The sequence below is a fragment of the Silene latifolia genome, chromosome 2 (genome assembly GCF_048544455.1).
Source record: "Silene latifolia isolate original U9 population chromosome 2, ASM4854445v1, whole genome shotgun sequence".
In the NCBI taxonomy this organism is placed as follows: Eukaryota; Viridiplantae; Streptophyta; class Magnoliopsida; order Caryophyllales; family Caryophyllaceae; genus Silene; species Silene latifolia.
In genome coordinates, this window is record NC_133527.1 from 186,869,867 (window position 1) to 186,888,291 (window position 18,425).

At 38.4% G+C, this 18,425-nt stretch overlaps 2 protein-coding genes across 6 annotated transcripts; one reads left to right on the top strand and one right to left on the bottom strand.

Moving 5' to 3' along the window:
- Positions 1–388: 388 nt before the first annotated feature.
- LOC141643823 (uncharacterized) lies at positions 389–2,218 on the bottom strand. Its single transcript, XM_074453142.1, has 2 exons — positions 939–2,218; positions 389–624 (listed from the first exon to the last, which is right to left on the bottom strand). Exons 1-2 carry the CDS (start codon positions 2,131–2,133, stop codon positions 608–610), a joined length of 1,212 nt encoding a protein of 403 aa, XP_074309243.1. The 5' UTR covers positions 2,134–2,218; the 3' UTR covers positions 389–607.
- Positions 2,219–2,769: 551 nt separating this feature from the next.
- On the top strand, positions 2,770–18,399 carry LOC141643822 (leucine-rich repeat receptor protein kinase HPCA1-like). 5 transcript variants are annotated; one of them, XR_012543779.1, is made up of 21 exons: positions 2,770–2,943; positions 3,105–3,225; positions 3,308–3,379; positions 3,607–3,681; positions 3,791–3,862; positions 4,262–4,423; positions 4,506–4,580; positions 5,229–5,300; positions 5,374–5,445; positions 5,792–5,860; positions 5,966–6,040; positions 6,409–6,480; positions 6,585–6,719; positions 6,931–7,406; positions 7,505–7,654; positions 7,980–8,116; positions 8,467–8,686; positions 9,100–9,338; positions 9,579–10,072; positions 10,904–10,956; positions 12,325–12,359. XR_012543779.1 is itself a non-coding variant. In XM_074453138.1 (21 exons), the coding sequence occupies exons 1-20, from the start codon at positions 2,862–2,864 to the stop codon at positions 10,950–10,952; spliced, it is 2,901 nt and encodes a 966-aa protein (XP_074309239.1). In that variant the 5' UTR covers positions 2,770–2,861; the 3' UTR covers positions 10,953–10,956; positions 12,325–12,433. The 5 variants fall into 5 exon arrangements, 4 of the variants coding, with proteins under 4 accessions (XP_074309239.1, XP_074309242.1, XP_074309241.1 ...); XM_074453138.1 differs by having other exon boundaries at positions 9,579–10,054; positions 12,325–12,433; XM_074453141.1 differs by lacking the exons at positions 6,409–6,480; positions 6,585–6,719 and having other exon boundaries at positions 9,579–10,054; positions 12,325–12,433.
- The last annotated feature ends 26 nt before the right edge of the window (positions 18,400–18,425 follow it).

Consider the following 18,425-nt stretch of genomic DNA (forward strand, 5'->3'; position numbering starts at 1 on the left):
TGACCTGAGTTTCTGTCACACCTGTGGCCTGAGCAGTGTCATCCTTGCTGTTTTTGCCAACTCATAAAAATCCTGTAAATATTTAAAGGCCTGAGATTTGAATTCTAAGAGATATACCCATGTGCCTCTTGAACAATCATCAACTAGGGTCAAAAAATATCTATATTTGCCTCTATAGGGCACCCTGTACTGTCCCCATATGTCCATATGAACCATGTCAAATGGGTTAGCTGCAGTGGATTGACTTAAAGGAAAAGGTGACTTAGTGAGTTTTGCCATAGGGCAACAAAGACAAATTTGTTTTTGAGAATTAACAGCAGACAAATTCAAAGAAGAAATATGTTTAAGTTTGCTATAAGGGGCATGACCCAGTCTATTGTGCCACAAAGAATAAGAACTAACTTTTGCATTCATAGATGTAACAATGTTATTACAAACATGTTCTTTTTGATTCACTGGCTTTTGACATAAATTGTCAGCCTTGGAGGTACAATTTGAAAGTAAATAAAAAGAGTTCTTGGAGTTTTTGTTGTCTGCTGCATTTGATTTGTTTTTGAGTGTCTCTAAATAGTATAATCCACTGACAGCTTTCCCTTTGGCCTTGACATCATGGGTAGTACAGTCCTGCACAAGGCAATGAGTGTCATAAAATTTCACATAACAATTGTTATCTCTGGCCAGTTTTTGTACAGACATCAAGTTCTGTTTAAAATCTGGCACATACATCACCCCAACCAGTTTCAGGCCATTTTCAAGTAACATATCTCCCATGTGTGTCACACAGGATATCTCCCCATTAGGAAGATTAATTTTGGGCTTCATTGTGAGGTTCCTTACATTCTGAAGTTTACTCAGATTAGTAATCATGTGATTACTGGCACCTGAGTCAACAATCCATCCATTTTTATTAAATTTCACATTATGGCATGAGATGATACCTGCAAAGTTGCAATCTATTTCTTCATCAGTATCATGACCTGATTTGAATCCACTTCTGCTCCCAGGGACATACTTCAACAGGTTCTCCAACTGTTGACTAGTGGCAGCCAAGGCAGCAGCAATCTCAGCATTACTTGGAGCAGCTTGAGTATTGTTTGCCATTCTCTTGTGAGGCCCATTAGAGGTGTAAGTACTGTGCTGACTTGAACCAGAGGTGTTACCAAATCTTTCAGGGTTGTTACCATATCCATTGTTGTATCCATAAGTGTGATTATTTCTTCCTCTTCCTCTGTAACTTCCTCTACCACCTCTGAAGTTGCCTTGTCCTCTACCTGAACTCATACCTCCTCTCTTGGGTTTCTGATTACCTGGAGCAAACCAGCATTCTTCAGAGGCGTGATTGTGATATCCACAATGCTTGCATTTAGTCTCAAAATGCTCCCCCTTTCCCAGGAGGGCAGATGCTTCCACTTCATTCTTAGAACCAGATGTGAGAGTATTACTCTGTTGTGCCTCCTCTTGCACCATAATAGACATAGCATCATCCACTGATGGAAGTGGTGACATAAGCAGCAGGGCACTCCTTTGTGGGCCATATGAGGTATCTAGACCATTCAAGAACTGAAAGAGTCTAGCCTCTTCTTTGTGTTTCTGCATGGTGTCTAAGAAAGCACTAATCTCTTCAGTTATGACAGTAATAATAGGATAATCATGGAGATTTTCCAACTCATCCCACACTGATCTAAGCTGGATATAGTAGTCAGTCACAGACTTCCCATTCTGTTTCATTTCATAAGTGTCCTTGTTCAGTTTATACTTCCTTGCACCATTGCTCACAAGGTACCTTCCCTTCAAAAGTTTCCAGATTTCTTTGGCAGATTGAGTATACAAAATGGCCATCTTAATGGGTTCACTCACATTTTGTAATATCCAAGAAATAACCAAACTATTTGCTGCCATCCAGGCTTCTATCCTGACATTATCATGCTTAGGTTTTTCTACTGCACCAGTTACAAAACCAAGCTTCCTTTTGGCTGACAGTGCCAACTCCATCCCCCTCTTCCAAGGAATATAGTTCTCTACCCCAGTTAAGACAGGTGTTATCTTAAGTGTACTACCTACATCATTTGGATTACAGTACAAAGGATCTGTAACCTCGATGACTGTTTTTGTATTTTCTGTGCTGTCAGGCATGATGACAGAGTCTAAAAGATGCAAAAGACTAAAACTTTAACCGATATGAAGCTTTCTAATGGAAAAGGCTGCAGCTTTGATAAAAAAAAAAAGACTTACACAAATATGGCAAAAAGAAAGAACCTGTATGCAGAAACCAAGAGCACAAGTGCTCATCGCTCTGATACCATGTTGTGATAAATTAATATGATCATTGATGTATGGACAAGCAGATAAGAACAAGATGAATGCACAAAAGCTGCTCTTGAGGCGGCTATTGAATTGTATTATATTTCTGTCTGCTGCTGCAGTCCTTGCATCATATATTTATATTAGAGTAGAGTGCATATTACAACCCTAGGATGACCTAGCTAACAGACAAGCCAGGTTGTGCAATGCACAGCTCACACAATGGCCAGCTAATTTAGGATTCTACTAACTTCTTTGTCTTGTAGTGTAGTCATTCTTTTTCATGAGAACATCAGCATATGACAATTTATCAGCATGGGCTTTGTTTTGCATTCTGTTTTGAGCTTCTCTTTTACATACAAAAGCAAGATTCTTGTTGGACTTGATTTGCATTGCCTTTCTGGGACAAAACCCTTTGAGGTGGTAGTGTGTTTTGGTGAATGAGCGGCTTTACTTCGATAATGCTGTTAACCGGTTCCTGAAACATAATACAGTGTTTTTTGGGGGGTGTCTTAGCTGTTCATTTATAGTTCTGTTAAGATTTTGTTGGTAGTAGAGTAATGGTTATCAGGCTTGTGATATTTTTAGCATTCTTGTATATCCGTGTTGGGGATGCAGTATCACCGACCGACAATCAAGATTGTAAGTTTTGTTTTTCCTGAAATATGCTGTTTTTCTCGAGCTTGAGTCTTCTTATGTTTCTTGTGATCACATTCATGTGGTTTGCATTCCTAGAATTGATAGGAAATATTGTGAATTGACTTAAAACATCGACATCTGAAAGCATCGAGTGTTGGGTGTAGATGCTGCTTTAACAGTCCTCACCAAACATTGGGAAAATTTACCACTGAGCTGGACTGGTGGAGACCCTTGTGGCAACGAATGGGTAGGAATCACCTGCAGAAGTTCTCGTATCATATCTATGTAAGCTTTGGCCTTTTCAAACACAATCTGTTCCCACCATCCTTTTCAGATGCGGAGTCTAATCGAACCACTTGTGTTTCAGAAAATTATCAAGTGTTGGCTTAACAGGTCAGCTGTCTGGAGACCTTGTATCGTTATCGGAATTACAGACCCTGTAAGTTTTGGTACAATGTGGATTTTTAATACATTGTGATTTGTCGGAGGAATGCGCCATGAGGCGGTTTAAGTACCCTCCTTGTTGTGTTTGATGAATTAAGCTGTCGTTGTGGCGTTATTAATGCTCTTTGGTGCCACTTACTACTCTGAAAAACCATTTGTGATTATATCGACTTTTACCCTTGCGTTGGTGTCATATCCATCCTCTCTATCTGATGTATGCAGAGATCTATCCTACAATATAGGACTTACAGGTTCACTTCCTCCAAATATTGGGCAACTGGCAAAGCTAACCATCCTGTAAGACACTCGATATATACACGGAATATATATTTAATCATAGCATTCATTTTTGCTAGCTGTTACGTACTAACAAATATTACTTGTTTCTTTGTTTCGGATACTCAAGGATCCTTATTGGCTGTGGTTTCTCTGGGACAATTCCTGATTCCATTGGATCACTGCAGCAGCTTACAGATTTGTAAGAATCTTACTTATAGTCCTGCTTGTTTCAGTACCATTGTCATATTGTGCAGGACTGTTGCAATATCTGCGAATTATTTCCATTCAGCCATCCTCGGATCACAGTTTTTCACTGATGCTTTCCTATTCATTAATACTCTCTTCATCCCACTTCCTTTTTTCACTGATGCTTTCCTATTCATTAATATATATGTACACCAGATACAGGGAAATTCTCTCACATTCAATTGATCAAAACAATTATTTTCATTTTATCATATGTTTTTTAAGTTATAACTATTGTATATCATAAACAAATACTGGTCAAAGTTGACATCAGTTTACCATCAAAATCATATGAAGAGATATATGTGATGCGGTTCTGTACTAAACATATCATACATGAATACATTTGCAGATCTCTGAACAGTAACAAATTTTCTGGGCAAGTGCCAGCTTCTATTGGTAAGTTGAAAGAACTTTATTGGCTGGATCTCTCCGACAATAAGCTCAGTGGAAGTATTCCCGTTTCTGATGGCACTAATCCTGGGCTTGATCTGCTAGTGAATGCAAAGCATTTGTGTGTATTTCGTCGTTTATTTTATTTCTTTTAAGTATCATTTGGAGTCAAGCAACTTCTGACTCCTGCTAATCATTTTCAGTCATTTCGGGATAAATCAGCTTTCTGGGACGATACCAGATAGACTCTTTAGTTCTGACATGACTCTGATACATCTGTAAGTTTTGTCTTAAACACCTGAAATATGTTGCTTCTCTGGATGCCTTTTATGGTTAGGCGTAGGATCTAGCTATGTGGTGATCTCTCTTATATCTGACAAAGATGTCGGTTTCTGAATGTTTTACGTTTGATATTGTTTTAAAATGGCGGAGAGGCTCGACTGCAAGTTTAATGCGCTATTTAACTATTAAAATCAATGTGATTCCATCTGTGCTTAAGTCAGCAAGGTAAACATAATAGGAGTTTTGTAAAACTGTTGTAACAGACGTGGATATGCAGCTTAATAATCCATACACCTCTGGAGTTCTTGATTTAGTAGTTTCTTTTGAAATGTATTCTTGCTTTTCAGACTCGAGTTACCAATCAAGCAATGATTGAGATTCCTAGATGCTTGATCACTTCGTATTTTCGTAACATTCCTTGCATGTTATAGAAAGAGTGCTTCTCCATCTCTTTTTTCCCCCTGATTCTAGTATGCTAATCTCTGCCTGTCGGTTTAATTTTTCCGCCGTGTATCTTTGTCACACTAAAGAGTTTGATCTCGATTATACAGAAACCAACTGTTTGCTTACCATAATTTTCAGTTTCTCTACCTTGTTCTTGTTAAGCTAAAGTTCCAACTGCTGACAGATATTTGATTTTCCAGGCTTTTTGATAACAATAATTTCACTGGGATGATTCCGTCAACATTGGGTCTTGTCCAGACTCTGCAGGCAGTGTGAGTATCACTTAATCCAGGTTTTGATTTAGTTCTTAGTTTCATGCTGCTTACCTTTTTTTTCTTGCACTAGTCGTCTTGACAGGAATAAACTGGGAGGGCATATTCCATCCAACCTCAAGGATCTTACTGATGTCAATGAGCTGTAAGCAAAGTACTATCTATAAGTCGCTTGAGCCTTAGTAATCTCTAATTGAGTACGCATTTGAATCCACAAAGTCTTATGTGAGACAGTTTCATAATAATATTGTCGTGTAATTATCCTGACACTGACTGCATATGAGAATTGGCCAGGTTAGTTTTTTTTGTGAGTTACTGGTGTTAAAGCGTATACAGGTGTGGTACATGAAATGGTTGATCTCACATTATATTAACACGAGATCCATCTTTCAAGAGAAAAATTGTTTTTAGTATTAACCTCTTTAATGTCCTTATTTATAAAACTTGAAAAGATTGTATAACGAAACATTCTTGTGGTTGTGCTATTCCAGGGTGCTGTCGAACAATGATTTCAGTGGTCCTGTGCCCGATCTTACAGGAATGAATAACCTTAACTATGTGTACGTGCAAACCCGTCTAGTGTTTTTATGTCATGCTCCATATGTTGGGAGTACGTAGTACGCTAGTAGTATCATAACTGTGTACACTACTACACAATTTTGCAGGGACATGAGCAACAACAGTTTTGCAGCTGCCAATGTTTCCCTATGGCTTACATCCTTAGAGTCACTGACAACAGTGTATGCTCTTTTGTGCTTTTGCCCAACTTTTGCTCCTTAACCTGCTGTGTTTGTTGCCTCCCTCATCCCTTTGCATATACTCTCATGCGAATGTACGCAGCCTTACCCGTGTTGAACACCAAGAGGCTGTTTTTGGTTGACCCTTGGACATTTCAAGATGCGTTATATGAAACTTGTACCTTTTGCAAACCTTATCAAAGAAAATTACAGAAACTTGTAATTTGGAAATGAGATTTAGAACAGGTAGTAGTTATAAGTTAATGCATTACTAAATGCTTATATGTTAGGATATTTCCTAGATTTCTGCATATTATCCATCTATTTCTTTTCTCGCCTGTATGGAAAATGAACTTCAATCTTTTGGACAGAATAATGGAAAACACAGGTCTTGAAGGACAGCTTCCTGTCGAACTCTTCTGCATCCCTCTATTACAAACTTTGTATGTGCTCATTGAACCTCAGAAACTAATTTCTATTTGATATATGGTAACATATCAGCCCCAAAGCTTGATAGTTACATTTTTTTTTTTTTGTACTTTCAAAGAATGATGGCGAATAATCAAGTTAATGGCTCTTTGGACTTCGGTACCACCTACAGCAGTCAATTGCTGCTCATTGATTTGCGAAACAATTCTCTCAGTGAATTTACAGTGAAATCTAGCTATAATTTCACATTGATGTAAGCTTTCTATGTGAGTATGTGACTCATCCTTTTTCTTTTGGCTGGTTATGTATTGAAATTTCAGGCATTTGATGGTATGCTAGCATGTATATTGACTATTTATCGTGTTTTCCTTTTTTTTTTTTTTTTTTTTGTTTTGCTAGCATGACACTAAGTGCCTGTTATTCTGATCGCTCTTAGGTTTATTGTATGGCTTCACTTCATACAGGTTAGCTGATAACAAAGTATGTAATTTTTCTGGCGTAAATTTGTCTTATTGCCACGCTCAACAAGATCGCGGTTCCTCATATTCCACGCCAGTATCCTGTCCTGCTCTCCAATGTGAGTCAGGCCAAAAACCTAGCCCTAAATGTAAATGTGGATATCCTTATACCGGAACTTGGACCTTCAGAGCTCCTTCCTTCTCAGCTTTTGGGAACCCGAACTATTTTAAAAGTCTGCAGCAGTCTCTTGAGGAAAGTCTTGTCAGTTTAAACCTTCCTGTGGATTCCGTCTTGCTGAGTGATGTAGTAATGGATGCATTTGGTTACCCCAAGATGCGTGTGGCCATCTTTCCAGCTGGACAAGTATTGTTTAATACAACTGGAGTTATATCACTTGGATTCGTATTTAGCAACCAGATTTACCAGCCATCCAAGGGGTTTGGACCTTATGTTTTCATTGCTGATAGCTACCCATATTTTGGTAAGTGGTAACTCAAGTGAGGCTTGTGGACTCTAGTAAGTTTCAGGGTGCTGTTCCATATTACCCGCGTTACTCACATATCACTTTACTATCCGCAGGAAAGAATAATGGGTCCCGCATTGGTGTCATTGTCGGTGCTGTTGTAGGCAGTTCTGTTCTATTCTTGTTGTTATGTGCTGGAGGCTATGCATATCATCGGAAGAAGATAGCAGATAAGGCAAAGCAACAGGCTAACGCTAATTCCTTTGGTAATTAGCAAAGTCTCGAACCTCAAAAGTGTGACTATTATTTGGTGATATGAATTTGCCCGTCCCATTTATATCACCTCCATTTGATGTGTTTGACAGTTTTTCTCACGATATACAAAGTTGCAAATTTTTAAAAATTATGATATTAAAATAGTTGTTCTAATAAATCAAATATGACAAATTTACAGTCTATCTGTAATTTTATTTGGAGAAGTTAATGGCTAAAAGTTGTACTTCGGTTGATCAGCAAAGCCAACTGAAGACAATACATTTGTGGTGGCAGTAGTGACAGTAACTGTTTTTACTGAAATTTTGCCAAGTGCAGTATCCTGGGACTCACAGCAAACTGGTGATGGCATTCCTCAGCTGAAAGCAGCCAGATTTTTCTCTGTTGAAGAGCTACAGAAATGTACTAATAATTTCTCAGAAGAGAACATTATTGGAGCTGGAGGTTATGGAAAGGTTGCAAATTTAGCTTTACCTACATGAAAATTCCAACCACATTGCTTTCCGCCTTTCCTATTTGCCTTTTTTGTTTGGTAGTTCCCCTGCATTCTTGACCCACAACCCTTTTAAGTGCGTATGGATGAACATCGCCATCAATCATGTGAAACTTGCATGAGTAACTAAATTCTGCTTAGTGATCTTATGGATCATATGACACCATCTGACGTTTCTAACCTTTCTGATTTTACCCAGTGATTTTTCCTGATCCTGAAACCAACTATATTTCAATATTAAGGCTTTTAGCATGAAACTCTTAGAAACTGAGTAACTTTCATGTGTGATTGGAATGATTTGTTTTATTTCAGGTTTACAAAGGCATCTTTGCTGACAGGCAGATGATTGCTATTAAAAGGTCTCAGGCAGGATCTATGCAGGGTAGTCGAGAATTTAGAAATGAGATAGAACTTCTATCAAGGGTCCATCATAAGAATCTTGTCAAACTTCTTGGATTCTGCTATGACCAAGGAGAACAGATTCTGGTTTATGAATTTATTCCAAATGGCACTCTGATGGATGCTCTCTTAGGTAAATCTTTCAGATCGCCTATAGTTTTTAGATGGTTGAAGTGTGGGAGTTTCCTAGCGATTTGGCTTTCATGAGTATTAATGACTTACTAAACTGTCTGCGCTTCTTACACTATGAAGTAGCAGTGAGTAGATGCTTACATTATGAAGTAGCAGTGAGTAGATACAAATTTTGACGCGATTTTCACTATGGGTCATCCGGAACAGTCTCTATGTGCTTTCAACTAACAGGATCAGACTACATACAATCCACATACCATACCTCGCCATGGCAGGAGCCTTTGTGGTAATAGGATAATCTGTTATTGTTGTTGCCGTACATTGACTTATCAAATATGCCAAAAAGATTGTCACTTGGCGGTAATAGTCATGAGGTTTGCTTTGCCTTTCATGACGTATGAACGGACTGAGCAGGGACATCTGGGATTCAGTTAGACTGGATAAGAAGACTGATGATAACCCTCGGGGCTGCTAGGGGTCTGCAGTATCTCCACGAGCTTGCTGATCCACCAATTATACATAGGGATATCAAGTCAACAAACATTCTTCTTGATGAACGTTTAATTGCGAAAGTTGCTGACTTTGGTCTCTCCAAGCTTTTTGGTGACACTGAAGAAAAGGGTTATGTTACTACCCAAGTGAAAGGAACACTGGTGAGCTCTGAAACCTCTTGGTCGGAATAACCGTTTTTAAGTATTTCTTTCGGCCCCCTTTTCATGCTTAATTGCCCTTTTCAGTTGTTGCTACTGTCATTGCCTTGTAATTTGCAGCAGGAAATCAGCACCTGTAGACTTCACGGTGTCGATATGTAAAGATGTATTTTTTTTAACTTGCTTTTGAATTTGAACTGGTTTTGTCTGCATCGATTGACATTCCTGTATTTTCTGCTGTAGGGATACCTAGACCCTGAGTATTACATGACAAATCAGGTGACTGAAAAAAGTGACGTTTATAGCTTTGGAGTGGTCATGCTAGAAATGATAACAGCAAGAATACCGATACAAAAAGGGAAGTATATAGTAAAAGAGATCAAAACAGCAATTGACAGAACCAAAGATTTATACAGCCTTCAGGAGCTAATTGACCCGATTCTTCTTTCATCGGCGACTCCTTTGGTTGGTCTTGAAAAATTTGTCGACTTGGCATTGAATTGCGTGCAAGACTCAGGAGTCGATAGACCTACAATGGGAGAATTGGTACAAGAATTCGAGAACATAGTGAAGCTGGCTGGTATGAATCCTAGTGCTGAATCTGGACCATTGTCTTGCACTTACGATGGTGCAAGCGGAGGAGATGCTTGGAACACTTCCACTGATGATTCTCTTTTACGGCATAGTGGGAGCACTCCGCTTATAAGGACCGAGTCCCGGTAATCTGAAACTTCCCTGTAAGATCTGTGCACCCTTTGTGTTGCTAATAATAGACTGAAGTTTATGCTGAAAATAGGATTTGTACATGATGCAAAAGTATTCTTTTGTCATTACCATTTTTGTAACCTTCTTTATGTCTTCTTTTTTCTTCTTCACTTGGTAAATTTGTTGCTCTTCTTTCTATGTTTTTTGCAGTAAAAAAATCTACTCTTTGGAATTGAAATTTGATAAACAATGTGTCTAATTAAACTGTCGCATTTTTTTGTGAAGTAACAGCTGTTCATAGACCTGATTAGACCCGATCCAAAACGACCCGAAATGACTAACGTGAAGCAAATGCCTTCGTAATCATGGCCCATAACACCTGACCTTAAATAGACCCAACCTCAAACTGATTCTTACTTGAAGTGACTTGAACTTGTAATTAGCCGACTCTAGCGTGGTCTTAACTCTTAATAGCTCAAAATCCGAAATGAATCATTTGAAACAAAACCTTAATAATTATGACCCGAAATAACCTGATATGTAACCACGCAGCCAAAACAACCTGAATACTATCTGACTTGTACTTGAAATGACTCGATAATATCACACCCAGTGTCACCCAACCTGTAACCATAGTCAAACCTTTGTCCTATTAAGTATTAGTCTGTCTGCCACCTACATGCTAGATGCAAGTACTGATTCAATTTTCATTTGGGACTTGACCTGGGTTCGGAATTTGTCGGTGTCATTATCATTCCGATGGCTTCCTTTGCAACTGTCTTGTTTTGAGGTGACCATGCTCTTTGTATCATGAGTTAGTCCTCAACGTGTGCAATAATGATGAAGCAAATTGTACTGTGTAGGGCAGCAGCCTTTATTGAAAAGTTCAGAATTACAGGCCACATCAGCTGAACAGGTGAGCACCTACCTTCATTATAATTTGTTGATTTCATTATTTTATTCATCCACTTTAGAAATTTCTGTATACACTCATAATCTGATGATTATTCTCTGACACCAATCTCAATCTTTCTATTTATATATATATGTTTATTATTTATATAATATATCTGGTTTTGAGGTTCATGACTTCATGTGAAAGTGGTCTTATTTTATTTCGATAGTTATTGTGTAAGACCGGTCTTACCATGAGACGGTGCTTTTATATACTCCCTCCTATTCACAATAAACCTCTCATTTCATTTTGACACAAAAATTAAGAAAACATACTACCCCACCATATAAATAAATTTGAACCACACAAATACACTACCCCACCATACAATTAAATTTGGACCACACAAACACTTACCAAAAAAGGAAATAGGGAAGTTATTGTGAATAGACGGAAATGGAAATAGGGAGGTTTATCTTGAATAGGAGGGAGTATAAAAATAACTCATTTATTACCGTAAGACTTACTAAGATGGTCTTATTTTATAACTTGTGATTTTATATTTATTTTTCTCATCATTGAAATGGTCATGATGAGCAAGTGCAGTCAATTTTCAACAAACATGATGCAAGACTTTCTGTTAAGTGAGGTTACACGCTACGAAGTATTAAATAAAACATCAACTTTTCCCATTAGTTTAAAGGAGGAAAATTAATGATATGGGGACCCATATTATTGAATATTCAACCATATTGTAAAAAATAATGATATAATCCTTCCCTTTTGTTGCTTTTCTTTTTTTTTTTTTTGGTGCAAGCAATATATTACTTCTATAATTTACATTTTAGAAATATAAAACTTTATAAGGTTGACCTTTGCAAATCAAAAAAGTCTGCGTTGCAAAAAAGAGAGATTGTTATAGGACCTGGTCTTAATGCTCTTACCTAGGATTTCAAGTTTGGGGTAGCGAAAGTATAGCAGAATTATCCAAGTAAATAATAAACTTCAAAATTTATCATTTTTCGGGGTAGCGAAAATCGAGATTCAAAGTCCTGTTGGGAAATGAAGGTTTTTGGTTGTGGAATGATGAGACTAGAGATAATGCTATGTCTTGCTTTTATTTTGATTCACTGTAAGCATTCAGTAGCACAGACGCACAGCCAAGATTGTAAGTATTTCTGATATATTCTTCTTGTAGTTTTTTGTTCTTCTTGATGTTATGCAGAATTTCTGTAAGCTAAGTTACTGCAAAAGTTGTAACCTAGTAGAGTTATTTGGAGTTTCTTTAAGGAACAAGTTCATGTGAAACTTTTGAGCTTCTGTACCTTATCTTTTGATCTTTTGTAAGATTAGCATTATTATGAATAATTGAGTGTATGGTAAATACAGATGGTGCTTTAATCTCTCTGACGACGGGATGGAAGAATCTACCTGAAGGCTGGACTGGTGGAGATCCTTGTGGTAATGGATGGGAAGGAGTTACCTGCATTAACACTCGTATTACGACCATGTAAGTTGTGGCTGTCATTGTCAAATTCAATCTTATAATAGATATTGAATGTTGGGATATTTACATTTTACTGATTGTTGTGTTTCAGAACATTAGCCAGTATGGGTATTGTTGGTCAGTTGACAGGAGATCTTGCATCCTTATCAAAACTGCAAATTCTGTAAGTTCCCAGATTCAGTGGCTTAAATATACTTTTTTCATTTTGAGTCAAAAATTCCTGATAATATAGCTTTGGAGCTATGTTACTGGATTCGGCTGGAAATGTAGGACACGACATGGTTGGCGACTGCCGAGGGCTTACAGCCTTACATGTCTGTTTTAATGCAGAATGCTTTCCCGGTCATGGTGATTTTCTTAATCCAATGTCTTATTTATGCAGTGATCTATCCTACAATAAAGGGCTTACAGGTTCTCTTCCTCCGAATATTGGAGAACTTTATGAACTGACAACCTTGTAAGAAACTTTTTTCCTACCAGAACCTTGACTTACAACAATTACATCTTCAAATTACTCAAGTATACTTGCATTTATGAAAAAAATTGGATATTTAATTTTTCTGTTTTGATTGTTCAAGAATCCTTATCGGCTGTGGTTTTTCTGGGCGGATTCCTGACTCAATTGGAAACCTGCGGAAACTTGTATACCTGTAAGAATGCTGATCTTATTCTAATAATTCTTTCAACGTCATTCCAGGGATCTTAAATAGATTATTATTATTCCGTGTTAACGGTTCACTCTCAGTACCCTTTTCCCTCCTGAAGGTACCTTAATAATATTACTACACTTTTGATTTTATTTTTTTGTTTGTAGTTCTCTCAATACAAACAGTTTCACTGGAGAAGTGCCAGCCACTATCGGAAACTTGAAAAAACTTTACTGGCTGGATTTGTCACAGAATCAGCTCTCTGGAAGCATTCCTGTTTCAAATGGAAACACACCTGGTCTTGATTTGTTAGTTAACACGAATCACTTGTAAGTGTTTCTCAGTTATATTGAGTTTAGTTTTCGTAAAGTTCAAATATTACTTAATCATCTAACTATTTTTAAACTTTTCAGTCATTTTGGAATGAACCAGCTCTCTGGGACAATACCACCTAAGCTTTTTAGCTCAGACATGAATCTGATACATGTGTAAGTGCAAAAAAAACTTACTTTCATAGTTTTATGCCTTACCTGTTTCGTTCTTTGCCCACCTGTCTGAGACTTTCAAGCATAATGGTCATCTGTATTTTCCTTGTAACTCCTTACTGATGCTATAATGCTATGTTTCTGAAATTGTCAGGCTTTTCGACAACAATAAGCTCACTGGAAGCATTCCTTCAACTTTAGGGCTTGTCCAGACATTAGAGGCTGTGTGAGTATTATATTAGGTAGATTACATCTATGTCTTGATGTTTCATTTTTATTAATATCTATTCCATTTCAGCCGCTTTGATAGGAATTCACTCAGTGGGAGTCTTCCATCCAATCTCAACAACCTTACTAATATGAATGAGCTGTAAGCAGACTACGGACGAATATTTTCAACTTAATCAACTTCATTCTCCGTCTTTAAATTTGTTTAATCTCATCATCCTTAAGAGGGTTTTTATGTTGTTTTACGGCAGCATGCTATCCAACAATGCGTTCACTGGCCCTGTGCCTGATCTTACAGGAATGAACACTCTTATCAATGTGTAAGTGCCAAGAGAAGCATTCATTAAGTGTCCGCTTGCTTCAACTTAAGTTTTTCTAGGTTTCAACATAATTTTAATGCTTGCTGATCCTGCCCGCTTGCCTCATTTTAACCTCCTACGTTTTTTGTTAAATTTTGAGTGTGGTACTCCATATTCGGATTTTAGTTTCTGATGTTTATACAAAATCCCAGTGTCAGTATGATTTCCTGTATAATGTTTCAATCAGCTATAACAGGTAGCAAATATGTTTGTCTTTGTTTCTACTATATAGCTGATTTTAATTACTACAGTATAATTCTCTGGAGGTGTTCTTAAGTTTAAGAATTCGAATAGCATTTTCTCATGAGACGATGAATTTTTCTGTATTAATGTCTAAATTGGCCATGAAATTGCAGGGACATGAGCAACAACAGTTTTTCAGCCACGGATGTTCCACAGTGGTTCTCGACCTTACGGGCACTTACTACTGTGTATGCTATTTCACTTGCTCTCTTTCTTACACATCTTCCTCCGACCTCCATCAAAAATCTGCTGTCCGGCTTTCTGACATTTTAGTGATTCCATGGGCGACTTTGACTCACCAAAACATTCTCAATTTCTAATTGTATGTCAGACCAGCGTTTTGATATTTAAAAAGTTTAAACTCGTAAGAACTTGAATCTGAGGTTATAAGCGTAATGAGGAAAATGGATCATTGGCTAGGCTAGTTGGCGAGTGTTTTCATGTACTAACATAGTATCGACACTCGACAGAATGATGGAGCAAACTGGACTTCAAGGAAAGCTTCCAGCGGAATTTTTCAGTATCCCTCAGTTACAGACAGTGTAGGTGATCTGATCCCCAAAATAAGTCATTTTTAAAAATCTGAACCATAACAAATGTTTTCATTTCTTTTGCAACTTGATGCTGTAAACTGTAAAGTAACATTGTTTTTTCCGGTCAGGGTATTGAGAAACAATCATCTTAATGAAAGTTTAGATTTCGACACTAGCTCCAGCCAACAATTACAACTTATCGATCTTCAAAACAACTCCATCACTTCCCTACCAAGGGCTCCATCATCCAATTTCACACTGTTGTGAGTATCATAAATTTTACTTGTATTTATGGCGAAGGCAATCTTGTGAATTCCATTTTAGAATTTCGATGACCGTCTTATGCTCTATTCCTTTTCTGCAGGCTGGGTGATAATCCATATTGTAAGAATTCTTTGACAGCAATACCATACTGCAACAATCAGCAGGAACTTGATTCAACTTCCTCTTATTTAACCCCAGTATTTTGTGTTCCTCCTTCTTGTACCTCCGGAATGACCTCCGGTCCTAACTGCAAATGTGCATATCCATACACCGGATTTTTCATCCTTAGAGCACCTTCCTTCTCAGCTTTAGGAAATCCAAACTACTTCACACGACTTCAACAGTCTCTGTTACACAGTTTCATCAACATGAGTCTCCCTGTGGGTGCCGTCTCACTTAGTAGTGCTTCTACCGATTCATTTGGGTATCTTACTATGAAGATACAGATCTTTCCAGCTGGACAGGATTATTTTAATAGGACAGGAGTCTTCTCTCTCGGGTTTGTGCTCAGTAACCAGACATACAAGCCGTCTCAGGACTTTGAACCCTATAACTTTCTTGCAGATGACTATACACATTTCGGAGGTAAGTTTCTGATAGAATTTCATTCAGTGTTATGTGTGGAGCTGGCCAACAGCACGGGCCATCCCGGCCGGGCCAAGGCCCGACCCGTCACCCACATGACCCGCTCCCGACCAGCCGGCCCGCTCCTTCCCCTGGCCTGGATTCCATTTTCCCAGCCCGGCCCGCCCTGACCCGTCTAGAAAAATAAAAAAATTAGGTTAGGTCTGCAGCCCGGCCCGGCCTCGGGCCCAGGCCCGGATCAAGCATGTCCCAGCCCGCCCCTCCCCCTTGGCCTGGCCCGGGTCTGACCAGAAGAGCCTGGCCCGCCCCTAGCCCGACCCGAGTACAGGTCTAGTTATGTGTTATCTATATTACCGTCTTTTTATTGTTAAGGAAAGTGATAGAGGGCCACTTGCGTAGTATTGAAACTTGGTACCATCCTCTCACATGCACGATGTAGGCCCCACATATACGAAAGAGAATTTAAAATGTACGGGAGTGGCAGGGTGATATTAAGTTATAAGTATGAGATTTGAATGCTATCTTGTAGCGCTAACTCATTTTCCTTTTTCTTAATCATATTAACTTTGTTCTGTTGTAATCTTCTTTTGACATTTGGGAATTTTCAGGGGGACAAAAAAGTCACACAGGAGCAATTGTTGGGGCTGTCGTAGCAAGTATCGCGTTACTTCTGCTGTTAGTATGTGCTGGAGGATATGCATATTATCAAAAGAAGAGAGCGGAACAAGCGACAAAACAGGCCAATCCATTTGGTACTAAACAATTCTAGTTTAAATATGTTTTAAGAAATTGAAAGTTCGTTGGATTTACTAAGCGTATGTATGTTCCAAAATGCAGATGCCTGGGACTCACAAGGGGCTTATGGCGACGTTCCTCAGCTAAAAGGGGCGAGATTTTTCACATTTGAAGAGTTGCGGAAATGTACCAACGGCTTTTCAGAATACAACTGTGTTGGAGCTGGTGGTTATGGAAAGGTAGCTTCTGTGGTCTTCACTATAATTTTATTTTTCAACTATGGAGTAGTTGAAGCTTCAGCTAAATTGATAGCATAAGAAAGTCGTGAGATGTGGTACTCATGACCCTGGTTTGAAACTATCAACATCAAAACTGCAATTTTGGCTGCCTATCCCACCAAACATTAACTAAACTACGAAAAGTCAATTGGATTTATGTGTCTACCCTGCTCAATATCCGTTATAATATATACAGGTTTACAAGGGTATCCTAGACGATGGGCTGATCGTTGCTATCAAAAGATCTCAGGTGGGATCTATGCAGGGTAGTCGAGAGTTCAAAAATGAGATAGAGCTTTTATCAAGGGTTCACCACAAAAATCTCGTGAAACTCGTAGGATTCTGCTACGACCAAGGGGAACAAATGCTGGTTTATGAATATATTGCAAATGGCACTGTTCTCGACAGTCTTTCAGGTACTTATTAGATTACAGTTTAGCCGATACTGCTGAATCGTGTCATGTTAATTCTGGAGTATGAGAGTTGACACGATGTCAAGTCCTGAAAATATTTTTCTGTACAGTACCAGCTTCTTTTCAGTCAAGAAATGAGCAGCATACTAGTTTAGATGATGCTGATGAATCATGTCATGTTAAATTTAATTTGGTCATTGACGCTGCAGGAACGTCAGGAGTTCAGTTAGACTGGATAAGAAGACTAATGGTGACGCTCGGCTCAGCCCGGGGCCTGCAATACCTGCATGAGCTAGCTGATCCACCAATAATACACAGAGATATTAAGTCTAACAACATCCTTCTTGACGACCGCTTAACAGCAAAAGTTGCTGACTTTGGGCTCTCTAGGCTTTTTGGTGATGCTGACAAGGGTTATGTTACTACTCAAGTCAAAGGAACTATGGTTTGTACTTCACCTTCACACCATCCTCATTTAAATGTCTTTTTGCTAGTTACTGAATTAATGGAAGTCGAAATAAATCGACTGTAACTGAACTGAGCATATGGTCTGTTTTTTTTACTCATGTAGGGATACCTGGACCCTGAGTATTTCATGACGAATCAATTAACCGAGAAAAGCGACGTGTTCAGCTTTGGGGTAGTGATGCTAGAAATGGTAACAGCCAGAAGGCCTATACAAGGAGGGAAATACATAGTCAAGATAGTAAAGACCGCGATGGATAGAGAAAAAGACATGTATGCCCTTCATGAAGTAATGGACCCAATGCTGGTTTCATCATCTACAACTCAACTGGTTGGTTTTGAGAGATATGTGGATGTAGCCTTAAAATGTGCAGAGGATTCAGGTATCGACAGGCCGACAATGGGTGAAGTAGTAAAAGAAATCGAGACAATTTTGAAACAAGCTGGTATGAACCCGAATGCTGATTCTATGCCGGTCTCACAGAGTTATGAAGGAGCCGATGGCAGGAATTCACATCATCCTTACACTGATGATTCTCTTTTGCAGTATGGTATGAGTGTTCCCCTTACAAAGGTTGTGACTGTATGATAGAATCTTGTAAGAAAATGAACATGTAAATAGGTGTAGATGGTCTTGTATTTTTTGTATCAATTTTGAGCTAAGAAGACAGACAGAAATTCATACTTCAATTCTTTACAATGGTTACATTTTTTTCGTCACATTAATTTGAATTTTTGCATTTCTGAA

Excerpts from the sequence above, each read along its gene's own strand:
- LOC141643823 (XM_074453142.1), bottom strand. The coding sequence starts at position 2,133 with ATGCCTGACAGCACAGAAAATACAAAAACAGTCATCGAGGTTACAGAT.
- LOC141643822 (XM_074453138.1), top strand. The coding sequence starts at position 2,862 with ATGGTTATCAGGCTTGTGATATTTTTAGCATTCTTGTATATCCGTGTT. Across the intron at positions 4,424-4,505 it reads CTAGTGAATGCAAAGCATTT|TCATTTCGGGATAAATCAGC; the intron begins GTGTGTATTTCG and ends AATCATTTTCAG. Across the intron at positions 10,055-10,903 it reads CTTATAAGGACCGAGTCCCG|GGCAGCAGCCTTTATTGAAA; the intron begins GTAATCTGAAAC and ends TGTACTGTGTAG.